The sequence below is a fragment of the Staurois parvus genome, unplaced genomic scaffold (assembly GCF_062004578.1).
Source record: "Staurois parvus isolate SC_StPar_1 unplaced genomic scaffold, SC_StPar_1.0 ptg000984l, whole genome shotgun sequence".
Taxonomy (NCBI): Eukaryota; Metazoa; Chordata; class Amphibia; order Anura; family Ranidae; genus Staurois; species Staurois parvus.
In genome coordinates, this window is record NW_028318780.1 from 298,786 (window position 1) to 318,778 (window position 19,993).

The 19,993-nt window shown below is 42.5% G+C and overlaps 1 protein-coding gene across 3 annotated transcripts in view; it reads right to left on the reverse strand.

The window, feature by feature from the left end:
- The window catches only part of LOC149441443 (cadherin EGF LAG seven-pass G-type receptor 2-like), a 465,765-nt gene that overhangs the window by 170,388 nt on the left and 275,384 nt on the right, over positions 1 to 19,993 (reverse strand). For all 3 annotated transcript variants that reach the window (XM_089657338.1, XM_089657336.1, XM_089657337.1), the window contains exons 12-15: positions 17,675 to 17,788; positions 17,228 to 17,393; positions 695 to 836; positions 499 to 619 (exon numbers count right to left, since the gene is read on the reverse strand). In XM_089657338.1, coding sequence (XP_089513464.1) covers positions 499 to 619; positions 695 to 836; positions 17,228 to 17,393; positions 17,675 to 17,788 — 543 coding nt within the window. The remainder of the gene's footprint in view (positions 1 to 498; positions 620 to 694; positions 837 to 17,227; positions 17,394 to 17,674; positions 17,789 to 19,993) is intronic.

Genomic DNA, 19,993 nt, shown 5'->3' on the forward strand with positions numbered 1-19,993 from the left:
TTTATACCACACTGACTGTCTACAATTAGATAATTTTTTGTGTTATGTTTTTGTACATATTTCCTTATTTAGAATCCTATAAAACTATGTAACAGAAGTTGCTGGCATAGGGTTACCTGGATCTAACTTTTTACCTATAAATAATGGTAAAAAGAGTATAAGGACTTCCCTGGTTAACAACACCCAACACCCCCCCCCCCTTCAATGGAGCAACCCACCACCCTTTTTGTAAAAATAAAGCTGTGCTGCTCTCTGTACCACTCTCTTGTTAAGCCAGGGCTTGTGCTCACATGAAATGATGCGGTCATTCAATTCCAAAGAAGACTGCCGCGGAATCCCAAAGCAGGTGTGTCTACTTAGTATAAGCATTTTCTATAATATATAACTCATTACTTCCTGTTTCTGTGCTCTCTAGATTTTCTACCATTCAGTGAACAAGAACACTCTTGCTACTCTTTGTCTATGCTAAACATAATGTTAAATCGCTATATTCCCTACCTTGCAATGACATTCTCCTGTTGTTTTGTTACATTCTGTATCAAATCCTTTGCTTGCATCGCAGTTACATGGACCGCAGACAGGGTGACCCCACCAACCCCGTGCACATGGCTGATCAAGCCTGTAAAAAACAATTCAGTCACAGTGTGCTTGCTGAATTTATTTACTGCGAAAAACATGCAAATAATCATTTTACCTGTTCTCACAATGTGGACCATAGTATCCTGAAGAACATTCACATATATATCCATGGGGCACATTTAGTTGCATTACACATGTAGACTGGTGCTTACATGGATTCAGGTCACATGCACGGATACAGCTATTACCATAATATCCTGCAGTAACAAATGCAATTAGAAAAAGTGCATAATTAGTGTCAACTTAAAATTACATTTGTGTGTATAAAGAAATAAATTGCACTTTATCTTCCCTTATGTTTATGATGAATGTTTAAAACCGTAATCAAAATACATAAGCACATCAGAATGAGTCATTCCAGATATGTTATTACACTTCACTTTTCTGACTATAAGTCAAGTGGGATTACCCACATTAAAGTAAAACTCCTGATATAAAGTTGAATACATGTTGTATATGTGTACTGTTTTACCCAACAAAGAACTTTTTATTTTATCAAGCCTTTGCTCTGGTATGCACACCTTTGCTATTCACAACAGTTACTCTGCTGCTGCCTAATTTAGATTTACTTCTTCCTGGGTCTGCTCCCTGCTCCTTAGACAGAGGTGGTTCTGCTCATTCATTTTCCAATGATAACCAGGAACATGAATTTCTTAATCATGAACTGTGTGTATAACTTGCCTGTGCAAAGTGGAAAATGTGTATAAATCATGTGACTGGCTGTACATAATATATATATATCTTACAGCACGTAAAACAGGAAACCTATGCCACTGTTAATTTAGCTGTATTCCAAAGTTTCACAATAAAGTTGAACTTTATTCTCCTCAGAAAATATATTGTGATTTGTGGTACATCTTCGTACTAATTGTCATCTTACTTCCCAAAACGACAGCTTAATTGTAAGAGTCAATAAATCCTATGCTACAGCTCTTGTAGTGTAGCAGGGGAATGACCATGTCTAATTTTTCTGGTGTGTCCAAGGGTCTCAATACAGCATACACCAGTGCACCTCTGCTCTCCTGCTTAATACAAGTATAACAGCTGGAACACACTATAAGTAATATATAATCATTATTTCGTTCAGCCCAGCGGGCTGACAGATCGCTCTACTAACACAAGAGATGTTAGTCACCCCCGCTGTGCTCCCCCCCAGGACTCACTAATCAGTGTTGGAAGCCTGCTGGTGTACTAGCATGCCCGTTCGATAGAAGCCAGACATTAGGCTGGTTAGTTCTGTCGGACAGGCTGATGTACACACTGGTCAAATTTCGTACAGTTTCTATTGAAACAGCCGATTATAGCCAATATTCAGCCTGTATGTACTAGCCCTTACACCTTTTCTAAAGAGACACTGGAATGAATTTGAGGAATCCCGCTACCTGCCATTAGTGCTGCCTATGCATCAGTGCTGCAGTTTCACATATGTTTTATTCATTAGAAAAACAAAGACTGTATGATCAGAAGGAGCTTTATAGTTAACACTTTCTGCTAATTTTCTACCCATTCTACCCTCAAAACTCTATTGGGTGATATAACTTAAAGCAGGGGTAGGAAACCTTTCAGAGGTTGAGATCAACCTGGAAAACATGCAGGACTGCCCTTTTAAAAGAAATAAAAATCAAGCCCCCAATAAAAAGACAGCATGATGAACACACGGTGTGCCACAGTAGTGTCTTCTGCCCCACTTCAAATCACTCCCCCCCCCTCGCAGTAGTGTCCTCTGCCCCCCCCACACACACATGGTAGTGTCCCCTGCTCCTCCCCCCCCCACACACACACGGTAGGGTCTTCTGCCCCCCCCCCCACACACACATACACAGACAGTAGTGTTCCCATGCTCCGCCCATAGACACGGTAGTGTCTCTGCTCCTCCCACAGACATTGTACTGTCCTCTGCTCCCCCCACACATGAGGTAGTGTCCTCTGCCATACCACATGGTAATGTCCTCTGCGCCCCCCCCCCCCCATAGTAGTGTCCCCTGCCTCCCCATTGTAGTTCCCGTGCCACCCACTCCACAGCACTATCCTCTACAACCCCCCCCCCCACCCACAATAGTGTCCTCTGCCCCCCTCCATACCACTGTCATCTGAACCCCCCCCCCCCCCACAGTAGTGCTCTCTGCAACCCCCCACCCTCCACTGTTGAGTTCTCTGTCCCCCTCCATAGCACTGTCCTCTGCATCTCCCCCACAGTAGTGTCCTCTTCTCACCCCCCCCACCCCCCAGTAGTGTTCTCTCTACCCCTCCATAGCACTGTCCTCTGCACCCCCCTCCTCTCCCACAGTACTGCCCTCTGAAACCCCACCTTCCCCCCATGGTAATGTCATCTCCCCCCCCATAGCACTATCCTCTGCATTATTCTCCCCCCCCCCTGCCACAGTAGTGTCCTCTGTCCCCCCCTCCATAGCACTGTCCTCAGCATCCCCCCAACCTTCCCCAGGAGTGTCCTCTGCCCCCCCATAGAACACTTCTTGGGGAGGGGGAGCAGAGGAAACTACTTTGTCCCCCACATGAAGTGGCACAACCGTGTGTAGGTAGCTCTCTCCTACTTTACACAGGCTGTACATTAGAGCAGAGTGAGAGGAAGCACAGTGCTGGATGGAGGACAGGAGTGGGAGCAGCCAGAGCTAACTTTTCTTGTTATCAAGCGGATGATTGGTTGCTAGGACCGCCTAACAACCAATCACCTGCTGGTTATCTTGCAAAGTTAACTAATGCAGCTCCAGTGCTCCCGCCCATCATCTGACACTCCACTCTGTTATTAAAAGGGGAGCTGCAGAAGCTGGGGAGACAGACCGGCCCAGACCTGATCGTGATCTACCTGTTGGCTTTCTGCGATCGACAGGTAGATCACGATCGATGGGTTGCCGACCCCAAACTTTAAGGAATAGGATTGTTCTGTGACATGATGTTCTTCCTGAAACCCTCCACTGTACTATACTCATGCAACTGGACTGAATAAGAACTGCATCATTTGCAAGATACAGTGAGGAACAGAAGTATTTGAACACCCTGTGATTTTGCAAGTTCTCCCACTTAGAAATCATGGAGGGGTCTGAAATTCACATTGTAGGTGCATTCCCACTCAGAGACAGAATTAAAAAAATTTAGAAAATCACATTGTATGATTTTTAAAGAATTTGTCTTGCACTGCTGAACATAAGTATTTGAACACCTGAGAAAATCAGTGTTAATATTTGGTACAGAAGCCTTTGTTTGCAAATACAGAGGTCAAACGTTTCCTGTAGTTCTTGACGAGGTTTGCACACACTGCAACAGGGATTTTGGCCCACTCCTTCACACAGATCTCCTCTAGATCTGTCAGGTTTCGGGGCTGTTGCTGAGCAACACAGAGTTTCAGCTCCCTCCAAGGATGTTCTATTGGATTTAGGTCTGGAGACTGGCTAGGCCACTCCAGAACCTTGATATGCTTCTTACTGAGCCACTCCTTCGTTATCCTGGCTGTGTGCTTCGGGTCGTTGTCATGTTGGAAGACCCAGCCAGGACCCATCTTCTGACTGAGGGAAGGAGGTTGTTGCTCAAAATCTCAAAATAAATGGCCCCATTCATCCTCTCCTTAATTCAGTGCAGTCGTCCTGTCCCCTTCACAGAAAAGCACCCCCAAAGCATGATGTTACCACCCCCATGCTTCACAGTAGGGATGGTGTTCTTGGGATGCAACTCATCCTTTTTCCTCTAAACACGACGAGTGAAGTTTAGACCAAAAAGTTCTACTTTGGTCTCATCTGACCACATGACTTTCTCCCATGCCTCCTCTGGATCATCCAGATGGTCATTGGCAAACTTCAGACGGGCCTGGACATGTGGTGACTTGAGCAGGGGAACCTTTCGTGCAATGCATGATTTGAAACCATGACGGCGTAGTGTTCTATCGATAGTGACCTTTGAAACTGTGGTCCCAGCTCTCTTCATGTCATTGACCAGCTCTTCCCTTGTAGTTCTGGGCTGATTCCTCACCTTTCTTATCATCAGTGATACCCCATGAGATGAGATCTTGCATGGAGCCCCTGTCCAAGGGAGACTGACACTAGTCTTTAGCCTCTTTCATTTTCTAACAATTGCTCCAACAGTTGATCTATTTTCACCAAGCTGCTTGGCAATTGCCCCGTAGCCCTTTCCAGCCTTGTGGAGGTCCACAATTTTGTCTCTGGTGTCTTTTGACAGCTCTTTAGTCTTGCCCATGGTAGTAGTTGGCATCTGACTGTAGGGTGGACAGGTGTCTTTAAAGAGCTCAGACAGGTGCTACTAAGTTAGATGAATGAGTGGAGTAGAGGTGGACTTTTTAAAGGCACAGTAACAGGTCTTTGAGAGCCAGAATTCTTGCGGTTTCTTAGGTGTTCAAATACTTATGTTCAGCAGTGCAAGACAAATAAATTCTTTAAAAATCATACAATGTGATTTCCTGAATTTTGATTTTAAAGTTTGTCTCTCAGAGTGGGAATGCACCTACAATGTGAATTTCAGACCCCTCCATGATTTCTAAGTGGGAGAACTTGCAAAATCACAGGGTGTTCAAATACTTCTGTTCCTCACTGTATACTGTATGATACTGAAATGTAGATAAGCTGCATAGGATCAGCTTTTTTTTTAATAAAAAGCAATAATCCTATTATATTTTGTAATTTCTGCATTAATGGGCAACTAAAGTAAAATATGAAAACATTACAAACATTCAGGCTCTTTATTGCATAAGAGAAATGCAATGTCATCTGTAATAAAATAAGTTTACGTGCCTGCTTATAGTGTATTGTAGAATGTACACCGAGCTGTGAATACACAGCTCAGTTTTCATTTCCAGCACAGTGCCTGAGTACTGGGATGACTGAGCTCCTGAACAAGCATGAAAGCTACGTTGTCCCACACTAGCGAATCAAGATGGACAAAGACCTCTCCAAAACTTACTCTATCATGTCTAAACCTTCAGAAGGCTATGCACCACCTTTTATATTAAAATGGGAAGGGGACTAGCCCCAACGTCATGGGTATTCACTACGCAGGTACACATTACAAGGCGAACCTCTATGCAGACGACGTCCTCTTAACGTTAACCAATCCCATCACTGCCCTCCCAAATCTGCAGTCTATTCTCTCCCGCTTTTCTGAATTATTGGGTCTCCACATTAACCCTCAAAAAATTACAGCTCTGAATATTTTCCTCCTTCCTTTTATAGTGATACACAATCAGGCGAGTTACCCCTACCACTGGGCCATTTCCTCTCTGGACTATCTGGGCATCAAGTTAACTCCTCCTTACACCACTCTTTTTGCGACCAACTATTATCCACTACTGAGACACAACACCTCTCTTATGCAATCTTGGCAGTTCCCTTCCTTGTCCTGAATTGGGCGCATTCACATGGTCAAAATTACCATACTTCTCAAAATATTATATTATTTCAGAACCCTACCAGTCCAGGTACCCTCTTTCAATCTACATCTTCTAAAGAACAGACTTCTCTCTTTTATACGGGCTTATAAGTGCCCCAGAGTATCGCGCCTTACCTTGTAAACCCACAGATTGTGTGGAGGATTGGGAGTCCCTAACATCGCTAAATATTACATGGTAGCAAAAATTTCTCAGCTCTCCATCCTTCATGCTACAACAGATGTCCCCTTTGGGGTATTACCGGAGCTCCCCAATTGCGCCCTGGTCCCTATGGCGGCACTTCTTTGGCTCCCTCACAGGCTTCGTCCCTCTCCACTTAGCCCTCTAATGCTTCATAGCCTGCGCATCTGAGACTCCATTCGTTACTCAGGTAATCTCATGTCCCCTTTTCTGCCTCTCCTCCTTCTCAACAACCCCCTTTCCCCTCCAGGCCCAGAGCAGCCCAGAGCATTTGAGTGATGGTCCTCTCATGGCTTCACACAGGTCCACAACTTCCTTACATCTCTGGCTTTTCCTTCTTGGCCCTCTATTCAGGAGACTTATGATGCCCTACCTGTGGAATTTTTTCACTATATACAGCTTCGACATTGGGTGACCTCCCTGAGACGTAACTTTACCTTCCCATATCACACTATGGCCTTTGAACATATCGGTCAACACTCCCCTGGTGTCTCGAGCACTATTTTCTCAATCTATTCTTCTTTGAACTTCTTAAATCCATTTGGGAGCGAGACTTGGGGTCCTCCATCGACCCTGAGGACTGGAACAAGGCCTGGTCATCCATAGCAAAATGCTCCTTCAAATACGACCATAATGGAGGCAGCCTATAAGGTTCTCCTGAGGTGGTACTGGATTCCAGCTCGACTTGCAGGTTTAAACCCTTCTTATGATGATAGGTGTTTCAGAGGTTGTGGCCAATGGGGGGATGTGCTTTATACCTGGTGGTCATGCCCACAGTTAACTAGGTTCTGGTCTCAGGTTTTTGGCCTCCTTCACACACTATTCCATATTTTAATCTGCAAAGACGCTAAACTGGAACTGTTACATTGCCCTGTCCCAAGCCTAACAGAAACTTGCCACTTACCTATTTATTGCCACGAAGCTGGTCATAGCTTGGGCTTGGAAATCACCCTCAGTGTCCTTTGTAGCGGTTCAGAACATTCTGACCATCTTGATGGTTAATGAGAAGATGTCCAGCATCTTGCATGATAGACATGCCAAATGTTTGAAAATTTGGACCCCTTGATGATTGTATACTCTCCCTACACTGCACCCGACAAGCCTGGACATCTTATAGTGGCTGATACTCCTACCTTAGCCTGCAGGACTTACAGTTAGGTCCATATACAGTTGTGTTAAATAATAGCAGTGTGTTGAAAAAAGTGAATAAAGCTCAAAATCCTTCTAATAGCTTTTATTTCGATACACACAAATGCATTGAGAACACTACACATTCTATTCCATATCAAAACATGAATAAAAATATATCAAATTTGTGTTGTTCCTCTAAAAAAAAAAAATAGAAGAAAAGTGAATATTAGACTGTTCAAAAAAATAGCAGCGTTTGTATTCTTCTTTACAAACTCAAACATTCACTATATAAACTGAAAAATGTTTGAAGATTTTGCTTTCCTTTGTTTCACTTAATTAATATTTAGTTGTATAACCACGGTTGACTCCATGCAATGCAGATGTACAGCAGTTCTCAGAAACAAACTTCTGGCACCTGTGAACAGGTATTCCAGCCCAGGATGATTGGACCACATTCCACAGTTCTTTATTTCTTGGCTTTGCCTCAGAAACTGCATTTTTGATGTCACCCCACAAGTTTTCTATTGAATTAAGATCCGGGGATTGGGCTGGCCACTACATAACGTCAATCTTGTTGGTCTGGAACCAAGATGTTTCACGTTTACTGGTGTGTTTGGGGTCGTTGTCTTGTTGAAACACCCATTTCAAGGGCATTTCCTCTTCAGCATAAGGCAGCATATCTCTTCAAGTATTCTGATGTATTCAAACTGATCCATGATCCCTGGTATGCGATAAATAGGCCCAACACCGTAGTATGAGAAACATCCCCATATCATGATGCTTGCGCAACCATGCTTCACTGTCTTCACAGTGTACTGTGGCTTGAATTCAGTGTTTGGGGGTCGTCTGACAAACCTGTCTCCGGCCACTAGACCCAAAAAGAACAATCTTACTTTCATCAGTCCACAAAATGTTGCGCCATTTCTCTTTAGGCCAGTCAATATGCTCTTTGGCAAATGGTAACCTCTACAGCACGTCTTTTTTTCAACAGTGGGACTTTGCGGGGGCTTCTTGCAGATAGCTTGACTGCACATAGGCATCTTCTAATTGTAACAGTACTCACAGGTAACTTTAGACCTTCTTTGATCTTCCTGGAGCTGATTGTTGGCTGAGTCCTTGCCATTTTGGCTATTCTTCTATCCATTCGAATGGTAGTTTTTCGCTTTCTTCCACGTCTTTCAGGTTTTGGTTGCCATTTTAAAGCATTTCCGATCATTTTCGCTGAATATATTTACCAAATATGGATGAAGCGCTCAGCATGACAATAAATCTACACTAAATTACCCCTTAAAATAGTAAATAATCAATAATAAAAAATACAATATATAAGACCAAACTAATATTGTGAAAAAAGCAATATTCAAAGTGACTAAGTGCTCTTATATAATGACCAAAATAAATGGAATATCATAAATGTGAAGGACAACCTCCTGATCTGGCACCCAGTGGCAAACCAGATAGGTGAAAAATGATAAGTAATATCACTCAAGGCAATACAAAATATAAATAAATAAAACAATAATAGTCCACAATGATGTGATAATCTGCAATAATCATTTGTGCTCAAGTCAACACACAGTGCTTAAGAAAATTCATTCCATGCTGAATAGGTGCTCCTGGTAACACTCTATCGTGACCTCCCTGGAATGGCTAAAGTGCCTCCTCACCTCCTACATTCAACCCCTAAGGGCCACAAAGCTTTCTGGTATATTAATCCTGGGAGAGATCTCAACCTGACTCCAATCACTTCACTGGATCCACCGACTCTATCAGGGTCCCCCTCGTGGGTAATTATTCTCTCAGACCACTCTCCTCGCAATATGGACTCAGGTGTACAGGGCATGTATAAACAAAAAACAGACCTCCATAGTGCAACACCGTTTATTACAGCTTTAAAAAACGCCAAAGATGGACACTCACATGCTTTCCAGTACACAATAGTGGTTTCCCACATGCTATGGGTGTACTAGGGGATAAGGTGTACCAAGATGGCTTCAAACCGGAACCCGAAATACGTCACCGCTCGATACCGGAAATGCGTCTACGCGTTACACCACGGACACGTGGCTTCTTCAGGATAGCTCATTGGGTGACAGGACTTCCTATTTGTACTATCATGCTAATCAAGGGGCGTGTATTACACCTCCATTTTATCAAAGCTCAATTCCAATGCGGCGGCCATATTTAGCACTGCCCTTCCTAATATCCCAATAATAACAACTAGTACCTATAATAATCTGTAAGAAAACATTATCCACCTGCTGATAACTATTCTATTTAATTTATTTAAATTAAAACTACATGGAGAACTCTTAAATCAATGGTAGGTAAAATTACATTATAAAAAGGATTAACATTCCCATAATTACTACATTAATAAACCTATTTATCACATACCCTTAATGCTCCCAAAATACCTCCAATTCCTGATTAACTAAAATTATACATTAATTATTCCTTTAAAAACATAGATATTATATATAGAATTACACATATATATATATATATATATATATATATATATATATAATTATAACTCCCTGTGTATCACCCATACCATATGTTCACATAAATAAAAACATAAATAATTTAAATATATAAAACTTATCAACATATTATATTATAAAATTGTATACATATATATCATTACAACCAAGTGGAATTAAAAATCACTTATAAAGCAGTTGAGGTCAAATTCTACATTTAATCCTCTAGGTGTCAGTGTTTCCATAGAAAAAAATCCACCTGGACTCAGCTTGACTTCTAGTTCTAACCTTGTGACTACCTCTACAGTGTTTCCTGTACCGTTCTATCCCCCAAAATTTTAATAAAGAGGGATCTTTCCCATGATGACTAGCAAAATGTTTGGATACATTGTGATTGGGATTACCTTTTCTAATATTTTTAACATGTTCTCGTAATCTGATCCACAAGGGTCTTTTAGTGCATCCCACATACTGCAGGCCACAACTGCATTCTAAAACGTAGATACTCCTTCTGTTTTACAAGTGATAAAATCAATAATATCAAATGATTTCCCATTACTAGTGGACACAAATGAATTCTTTTTCTTATTCTGTCCTCTCGTGGCCTTACACACACATTTCCTACAAGTAAAAAAACCTGTAAAATCAAATAGGGTATTATTCCTATTAACCTTAGGCGGGTCCAGAACATTTTTCATTACTTTATTTCTAAGAGTGGGAGCTCTCCTATATATAAATTTGGGCTGGTCTGGCAATATACTACCCAATATGGGATCCATTTTTAATATTGGCCAATGTTTTTTATATATATTTTGTATCTCCTTATACTGCAAATTAAAATCTAAAATCACAGCTAATTGGTCAATTGAATCTTTATCTCTACTTTTAACTTTATTTATAAGGAGTGTTTCTCTATCCAGATTGGCCACCTCTAACTTATATTTCTCAAGATCTAATGCTGAATACCCTTTCGACGCCCCTCGATTAGCATGATAGTACAAATAGGAAGTCCTGTCACCCAATGAGCTATCCTGAAGAAGCCACGTGTCCGTGGTGTAACACGTAGACGCATTTCCAGTATCGAGCGGAGATGTATTTCCGGTTCCGGTTTGAAGCCATCTTGGTACACCTTATCCCCTAGTACACCCATAGCATGTGGGAAACCACTATTGTGTACTGGAAAGCATGTGAGTGTCCATCTTTGGCGTTTTTTAAAGCTGTAATAAATGGTGTTGCACTATGGAGGTCTGTTTTTTGTTTATACATGCCCTGTACACCTGAGTCCATATTGCGAGGAGAGTGGTCTGAGAGAATAATTACCCACGAGGGGGACCCTGATAGAGTCGGTGGATCCAGTGAAGTGATTGGAGCCAGGTTGAGATCTCTCCCAGGATTAATATACCAGAAAGCTTTGTGGCCCTTAGGGGTCGAATGTAGGAGGTGAGGAGGCACTTTAGCCATTCCAGGGAGGTCACGATAGAGTGTCACCAGGAGCAACCATTCAGCATGGAATGAATTTTCTTAAGCACTGTGTGTTGACTTGAGCACAAATGATTATTGCAGATTATCACATCATTGTGGACTATTATTGTTTTATATTTTGTATATATATATAATTTTAAAACTATATTTGAGCACTTGCCACTACTTTGAATTGTTTGGAGTGATATCACTTATTATTTATCTGGTTAGCCACTGGGGGGCAGACCAGGAGTTTGTTTTCTCACATGTATGTATTTATGATATATTTATCTATATATGTATTTGAGCACTTGTCACTTTGAATTGCCTTGAGTGATATTACTTATCATTTTTCACCTATCTGGTTTGCCACTGGGTGGCAGATCAGGAGCTTGTCCTTCACATTTATGATATTCCATTTATTTTGGTCATTATATAAGAGCACTTAGTCACTTTGAATATTGCTTTTTTCACAATATTAGTTTGGCCTTATATTTTGTATTTTTTATTATTATTTACTATTTTAAGGGGTATTTTAGTGTAGATTTATTTTCATGCTGAGCGCTTCATCCAATTTTATTTTATATTTCATTGTCCTGTGGTATAGGGAATAGGTGTTAGCAGCTGGCATTAGCATTAGGTACTCTGTGGAGCGCAGGAGGACATCCTTTTATACATTTTAGCTGAGCAGCCTATCATTTTCTGCACTTCTTTATATGTTTTCCCCTATCCAATCATCTTTTTAATCAAGGTACGCTGTTCTTCTGAATAATGTCTGGAACGACCCATTTTCCTCAGAATTTCAGAGAGAAATGCACTGTAACCAGCATGTACAACATTTGCTGCCTTCCTTCCTTAAATAAAGGCAATAATTGCCACCTGTTTTTCAATTTCAGAATGAATGACCTCACTAATAGAGCTCCACACTGCTATTATTTTGAACATGCCCCTTTCAATTAGTGATTCAATTATGCAGAATCAGCAGCATGCATGTAATGACTGTTGGGTCTGTTGGATTTCTATTACTCTACTACACCTGCTAGTAAATTATTTGCCATGTAGAAATATTATTTCTACCAAAAACAGTGATTGATCAGGTTAGTGATGTCTGAGTGCTATTATTTTGAACACAACTGTATATTTGGACACAGGCACAATTTTCATACTTTTGGCTCTGTATGCCACCAGAATAAATTAAAACGAAACAATCAAAATGAATTTGAAGTGTAAACTTTCAGCTTTAATTCATGGGGTTGAACATAAATATCAAGTACAAATTTTAGGAACTGCAACCATTTTTATACACAGTCCCTCCATTTTCAGGGACTCAAATGTAATTGGACAAAATGAGTATAATAAAAATAAAATGTTCATTTTTAATATTTTGTTAAGACTCCTTTACTGGCAATGACTGCCTGAAGTCTGGAACCCATGGATATTACCAAAGACTGGGTTTCCTCCTTTCTGATGCTTTGTCAAGCTCTAACTGCAGATATCTTCAGTTGTTCCTTGTTTGTAGGTCTTTTTGCTTTTAGTTTTGCCTTCAGCAAGTGAAATGCATGCTCAACTGGGTTGAGATCAGGTGATTGACTTGACCATTGTAGAATATTCCACTTCTTTTCCTTCAAAAGCTCCTGGGTTGCTTTTGCAGTGTGTTTTGGGTCATTGTCCATCTGTACTGTGAAGCGCCGTCCAATCAACTTTGCTGCATTTGGCTGAATCTGGGCTGACAGTATATTTCTAAACACTGCAGAATTCACCCAGCTGCTTCTGTCACATCATCAATAAATACCAATGACCCAGTGCCACTGGAAGCCATGCATGCCTATGCCATCACACTGCCTCCACCATGTTTTACAGATGAGGTTGTGTGCTTTGGATCATGAGCTGTTTCAAGCCTCCTCCACACTTTTTCTGCCCGTCATTCTGGTACAGATTAATCTTAGTTTAATTTGTCCAAAGAATGCTTTTCCAGAACTGGTCTGGCTTTTTTAGATGTTTTTTTTGGCAAACTCTAATCTGGCTTTTGTATTCTTCAGGCTTATGAATGGTTTGCACCTTGTGGTGAACCCTCTATTTTCTTTCATGAAGTCTTCTCTTGATTGTAGACTTTGATAATGATACACCCACCTCATGGAGAGTGGTTTGGTAAATACCTGAGAAAAACTAAAATTGTGTCTGTGTTCAAATATATATGGACCTAACTGTACCCCCTCCCCCCACTTCTACTCCACCTTTCTACTTCTCCTTCTATTTCCTTTTGTTCTAGGTCTGCCTGTTGGTTCTCCCTCCTTTTTTTCCCCACTCTTCATCTCAGTTCTTTTTATGGAGCATCCATCCAGGCCCAGTAAATATATGTGGGCCGACTGCTTCACCCGTGCGGTCTTTTCTTGGCTTTTATCCTTGTGCTGCGCATTTTTCCATCTATGTATGTTTGGCTGGATTTTCATCAATCTCCCCTGCTTGGGTAATGTGTTGTATAATACCTTTTTGCTGCAATAATAAAAAACTAATGAACCAGAAAATGGGAACGGACTTTAATTTGCCATCCACTGATAAACAGCAAGACCGTATCCTGTACTGTGCCCATCGCTCCTCACTTGCTAGTCAGCTTCAAAAATTGAGATATAAAGTTCTGACGCGATGGTACATGGTACCTACCATTTTACACAGGATCTACCTTGCAGTCTCACCGTTGCGTTGGTGTTGCCAACAAGATAATGGTAACACACTACAGATTTTCTGGATGTGCCCACGTATCTGCCCCTTCTGGAACTCGTTGTGTGATCTGGTCTTCAAGTTGACAGATACACTCTTAGAAAACAGGCCAAAAATGTGCCTACTTCACTTAACTCCATTCTCACGGTGTAGATACAAGAAATCTCTTATTTTGCTACATTTATTAAATGCAGCAAAAATCTCCATCCTTCAAAAGTGGAAATGCTCAGATTCCCCAACAGTGGACCAGTGGATCACTGTGGTGAATGAAATTTCCGAAATGGAAGGTTTAACGGCAGCTATGAGAAGGATGGTGGAGCAACACCGCAGAACATGGTGGTATTGGAATGATTTCCAATATTCCAGCGAATACAACACACGTCTTCTGCACTTTCTTAGATCATTCTACTGGAGAATGAGCTTAAAACAACGATGCTGGAGTGGATTGTGTGAGTCGTGTTGTGATGACTCATCCCCCAGTGTCCCACCTGTGTTATTATTAGTTCCAATTTCCCCTCCACCACACACACACACACACACACACACACACACACACACACACACACACACACACACACACACACACACACACTTTTCAAGCTGCCCACTCCTTTTTTCATCTCTCTATTCTACTAAGTATTTTCCTACTAAGGTTTACACATATATTGTAGGACAGGATACTTGATGTGTGTCAGCTGGCAAATAGCCTGCTAGTAATTTGGGGTACCATTGCAGTGCTACTGGCTTGCATTCTTAGTTGGGTTTCCTTTCCTTAGCTATGGCGAGTCTACAGCTTAAGGAGGTTTCCCCCGATTGGTAGATAATTTTGGTCTAGTTACCACCTTTTTATTACATGCCGGATAAGCTGTGTCTTTATTTATTGTTTTTGTACTTGCAATACGCTGTCATTCATTCTGCTTTAAATGTTTGGTGTTATTGGATGCACCTCTGAGTTTTGTATTATTTCCTTTTTAAAAGATGTCTTGTCTTGCTGAAGTACACAATAAAAATCTGTCACGGACTCTGGCGGTAGCTCTATAGGTCCACAGTTTGGGGTTCCCTAGGGCCCGGGGTCTAAGCCCCAGTCTGCTTGTTCACCAGAGCCCCTGATGGTGGGGATGGACTTGGAGCAGGCTGAGACCAGGTCGCGGCCCCCAGGTACACCCAGCTGCGGTAGAGGAGACCGCTAGTGTCACGTACCTTAGTAGTGAGCCTGTCAAAAAGAGGCAGAGCAGACCAGAGCAGGATGCAAATGGATCCGTGCAGGATGGATGGATGCGGATGCACTGTGAGGCAAGTAGCGGAGTCAGGTGAGCCGGGTTTGGTATCCGAGGAGGCAGAGCAGACCAGAGCAGCAGGCAGAAGGATAGTTGGGTCACAGGCCAGGTTCAGCAACAGGAGGTCCAAAATGAACAGGAGCACGCAGAAGAATATCCAGAGACAAGCCAGTGGTCAGGGCAGGAGAAGGTCAACAGTAGTCAGGAGCAGGCTGGGTTCAGCAACAGGAAACAACTCAGTCAGGAATCTCAGGCAAGGGAATTAGACCATATGGCAACTTTGACCCTGCAGTGGCCTGTTTAAATAGCCCACCCGGAGCCGTCATTGGTGACAGGCATGCCCCCGTGAGCACGGGTGCGCCTGCGCGGCCGCAAGTGCCACCGTGCGCGCCTTGGTCCTAGTGCCCGCACGCCTGTATGCCTTGTTGGGATCTCGCGTATGTGCGGATTCGTGTCTTCCCTGACACTAACATTAAAATACATTTTTAAAAAATTAAAAATTAAAAGATGGACAAAGAAAAACTGTCAGGGATCTCTCCCTCATGCAGCCGTGCATCGGCGCTGGATCCCTTCTGGCAACGGCGGTGCAAGTGCGCATGCGCAAGCGAGTGCACGCATGCGCACTAGCGTACACGTTACCGCAAGGTGGGCCATTTAAACCACCAGCACAGTTTTGCCTATGCCTTCTGGTCTATAACATTCTGCACTCCATAACCCGATTCTGTTGCCTGTATCTGATCTGACCCTGACTAAGGAAGAACTCCGCCTGCACCGACCCGGCTTATCCCTGACTATCCGCTTGCCTGCTCCCTTGTACCTGATCCGCCCCTCTTGATCCTGACCTGGCTTGTCTGACAGTGCTGCACATACATACCTGTATCTGCACCTGGCCTGTATCCTGGTTGCCGTTATACTTACCTGCTGCTGCACCTATGTTTCTGCACCTGGCCTGAACCTTGGTCACTGCCATACCTGCCTGCTGCCGCACCTACGCTCCTGTGTCCGTTCCTGGTCTGCATCCTGGTTGCCACCATACCTGCCTGCTAATGCACCCATGTTCCTGCATCCGCACCTGTCCTGCATCCGGATATTCTAGGTCTTCACCTGCCTACCACCAGCTCCAGACCCACTCGCCACTCCTGGCTCGGCACCCTCTGTTCCCACTATCAGGGGCTCCGAGCAGGAGTAGTAAGAGGACGAGTCCTTTCCACGTCAGGCTCCCCCAACCAGGTACGTGACCACAAGCACTCTGAAGATGCTGGGGAGAAAATGCTGATGCCAGAGAGGAAACTTGTGGACATCAGACCCTTGGAGAGGAAGTAACTGTAGTAGACTTATATTCTGCTTTAAGTAAATTCAACAAAGTAAGCTAAGCTATAGCTAAGTAAGTTCAGTTCAAGGGTTAAGTTAAAGTTGAACTCTGAGATAAGCAATTCATGTCTAAACATTGTGCATTCTTATTCGACTCTTGCTGTGATTTGGGTATTTCTTTCAGATATGTGCAGTAATCCAGAGTAAAAAATGTAACTTTGCACAGGACTTTCCTGTAATAAAGACTGGTCACTGCTGCTATCTCCTTTGTGCAGGGTGACTGGTCTTGTATCCACCCCCTCCCATAGTTCTCTACAAGCATTCTGTAGTAGGTGGAGCCTATTGGGTCCCTTCCACAGCTCTGCTCTCTGCACAAGCAATGTACAACATTTCTAATTTGCAAGATAATATTTGGGTTTACAAAGGCATTTAGTGCACACAAAGTGGGTTGACATCATTAGCTACTATTGAGGGAATATTTTTAAATAAAAGTTTTTGTGCCTGGAGGTTAGTGATACTTTGTGACTACTATCATTGTTGTGAATTCACTGTTGTGTGAAATGCTGCACTCAAAAACTCAAGTGTCCAGACACACACATACAGTAAAACCTTACCTGGGTGACAGGCACATGAGTAGTTGTCCCAGTCATCCCTACAGTAGCTGTGAGCAGGACATGGGTTGGAATCACATGGGTCTGGAAAACTACAGCCGGGCTCTATATTCATAAGCAATGCGCTCTCTATAGGCAGTGGAGAGGCAAAGGCACCCACACGCACACCCTGCAGGAGAAAATAATTAATGATTAACAAATCAAAATTAAAAAAGCTAAAAAAAGAAATTATCATATGGACCTGCGGTCCTGCATGCTCCATCCTAAAAGGCAACTACACCAGCAAAACCTAAACGACACAGAACTACAGCATAACTGACATTTGATTGTTTTTATATTTCAATTTATTTGTAACTTGAATTAGTAGTAGTTACTTTATTCCTTTATTGGCTGAACAAATTTGAGCACGGGGCAATTTTGTGTAGTACTCCACACACAAACACGGCTCACCTGTAAACAACCTCGGAAACCTTGTAAAATTGTATTGCCATTACTTGCTGCAGCACCAATACTAAAATTACTCAGTATTGTGCCTATGAGATCCCTGGGAAATTCACCTTTAACCTTTGAGAAAGAAATACCACAAAAAGTGTTAGTAATTTTTCTCTGTTGAAATACAAAAAGCAAACATTTATCATAAACAATTCTTTTCATATAGTAAAAAATAAAAAGATGAATCTACACCATTTAGAACATTGAATATAGGGCACATAAATAGGATAGGATATTTTAACTATAAGGAAGGTTGAAATTCCAAATAAAACATTAGAAATGTAAGGAATCACACACATGCATTTTTTAGTGTGCTGTTGCATGTCACAACTAGGGCAGCCCATTCATTTCAACAGGCTGCCTCGTGCTACAAACATGGAAAAGAAGCTAATGCACGTTTTTGGCTTTGTGTTTTGCTGTGTGTTTTTTTACATGCACAAACGCGTTGTCAGGGCCTGAACTTGAACCTGGGACCTCTACTGTGCCTGGTAGTAACTCTTCTCACTGAACTATCTGGGATGCTGGACAGCACTCTGCCTGATCTATTGGACAATCCTGCCTTGTGCCTTGTTTCCTGCTGATTTAAGCCATGTCTCTGTACTTCCTGTTTGCCAGATTATTGTGCCTTCTCCAGCCAGTGTCTCGCTTTTGTCTCTCCTGCTGCCGTCCGTACCTTCGCTACCGACCTTTGGCTTGTTCCTTGACTATAATTGTGTCTCATCCCAACCTGCTAGCACTTGTTATTGACCCTTGGCTTGTTTACTGACTACGCTTCTGCTAGATCCATACCTGCCATATCTGTTACTGGAACCTGGCTTGCTCACTTCCTGGTGGGGCGATCCTGAGAACTGCGACCTCGTACTAACACGGAACAAAACCCATCTCCACCATAAGGAGTTTTGGTGGATACCAGTTAGTGCTTAGACCCCCCACCTCAGATGAGCCTGCGTCATCTCCCAGGGTGACCTGCTTGTTTACCTATCCTGTTGGTTGGTCTGCTGCTATAGCTACTGGTCTCTGAGCCTGACCTCTGACCATGACAGAATAATCTGGCCTAAACATGGAGGCTGCTATAGCAAATGCCGTGGCTCCTTTCAGGCAGCAAATTTCAGAGCTGCAAGAGTTTGGTGTTACCTATCAAGAAAAATTTTCCGAACTGCAAAGTTTAGTAAAGGGGCAACAGGAAGAAATCCATGCTCTGCAGAGACGATTGCTGGACTTATGTTCCCGCGATGTTGCTAATACACGTATCCTTCTGCCACTCAAGTTCAGTGGAGACCGCCGCCATTACAGAGCTTTTCTGAACCAATGCCGCATTTATTTCCAGATGCAACCTGCTGCATTTAATTCTGAGAAACAGAAGGTATTGTTTGTTATAAACCTCCTGACTGGGGAAGCCCTAGCTTGGGCCTCTCCTTATATAGAACAAGACATCGCAACTTTGAACAATTTTGAGACTTTTGTGACTGCAATGAACCAGGTCTTTGATGATCCCAACCGCTGCGCTACTGCTGAAGCAAACCTGCATAGTTTTTGGCAGGGTATACGCTCTGTTGCTGAGTATATAGCGGAATTCTGACGATGGATCTCAGATACCACCTGGAACCCAGCAGCGCAAAAGCGACAGCGACAGTTCCACCTGTTCACTGAACAGGTGAAGTATGACCTTGCCAGAGTAGAGACTCCTAATGATCGAGGCTTTCATCCAATTATGCATTCGGATTGACCAGAGAATTACAGAAAGGAGAAAGGAGAGATTGGGAATGTTTGGAAGTAATAGTGGCATGCATTTCTATGCTAATCAGTTCATTAAGAATGATCTAAAAATTTCTCCAGATTCTAACACACCTGAACCTATGCAGGTAGATATTAAGAAATCCATTTCTACTCAAGTGAAAGAGAGAAGACGTTTGGAGAACTTATGTTTATATAGTGGGGACTCTGGGCATTACACAGTTAATTGTCCCAACAAAGTTAAAAGAACAATTGCTGCGACTGATGTTATAGTGCCTAAACAAATAAACTCAATTACCCAGTCTATCTCCCCAATGATCCATGAAGAAAATAAAGTTGGTACTATACAGTCTCATTTTGTCTTCCATATCAAAATTTTCACTGAGGGCCATGAAATTCCATGTTCTATTATGCTGGACTCTGGGGCTGGGGGGAACTTTATGGATATTGAGTTTGCCCACAACAATAATATTCTCAGAAGAAACAAATCTGCCCCCATTGATATGGAGACAGTTGATGGTTCACCTTTATCATCAGGACCGG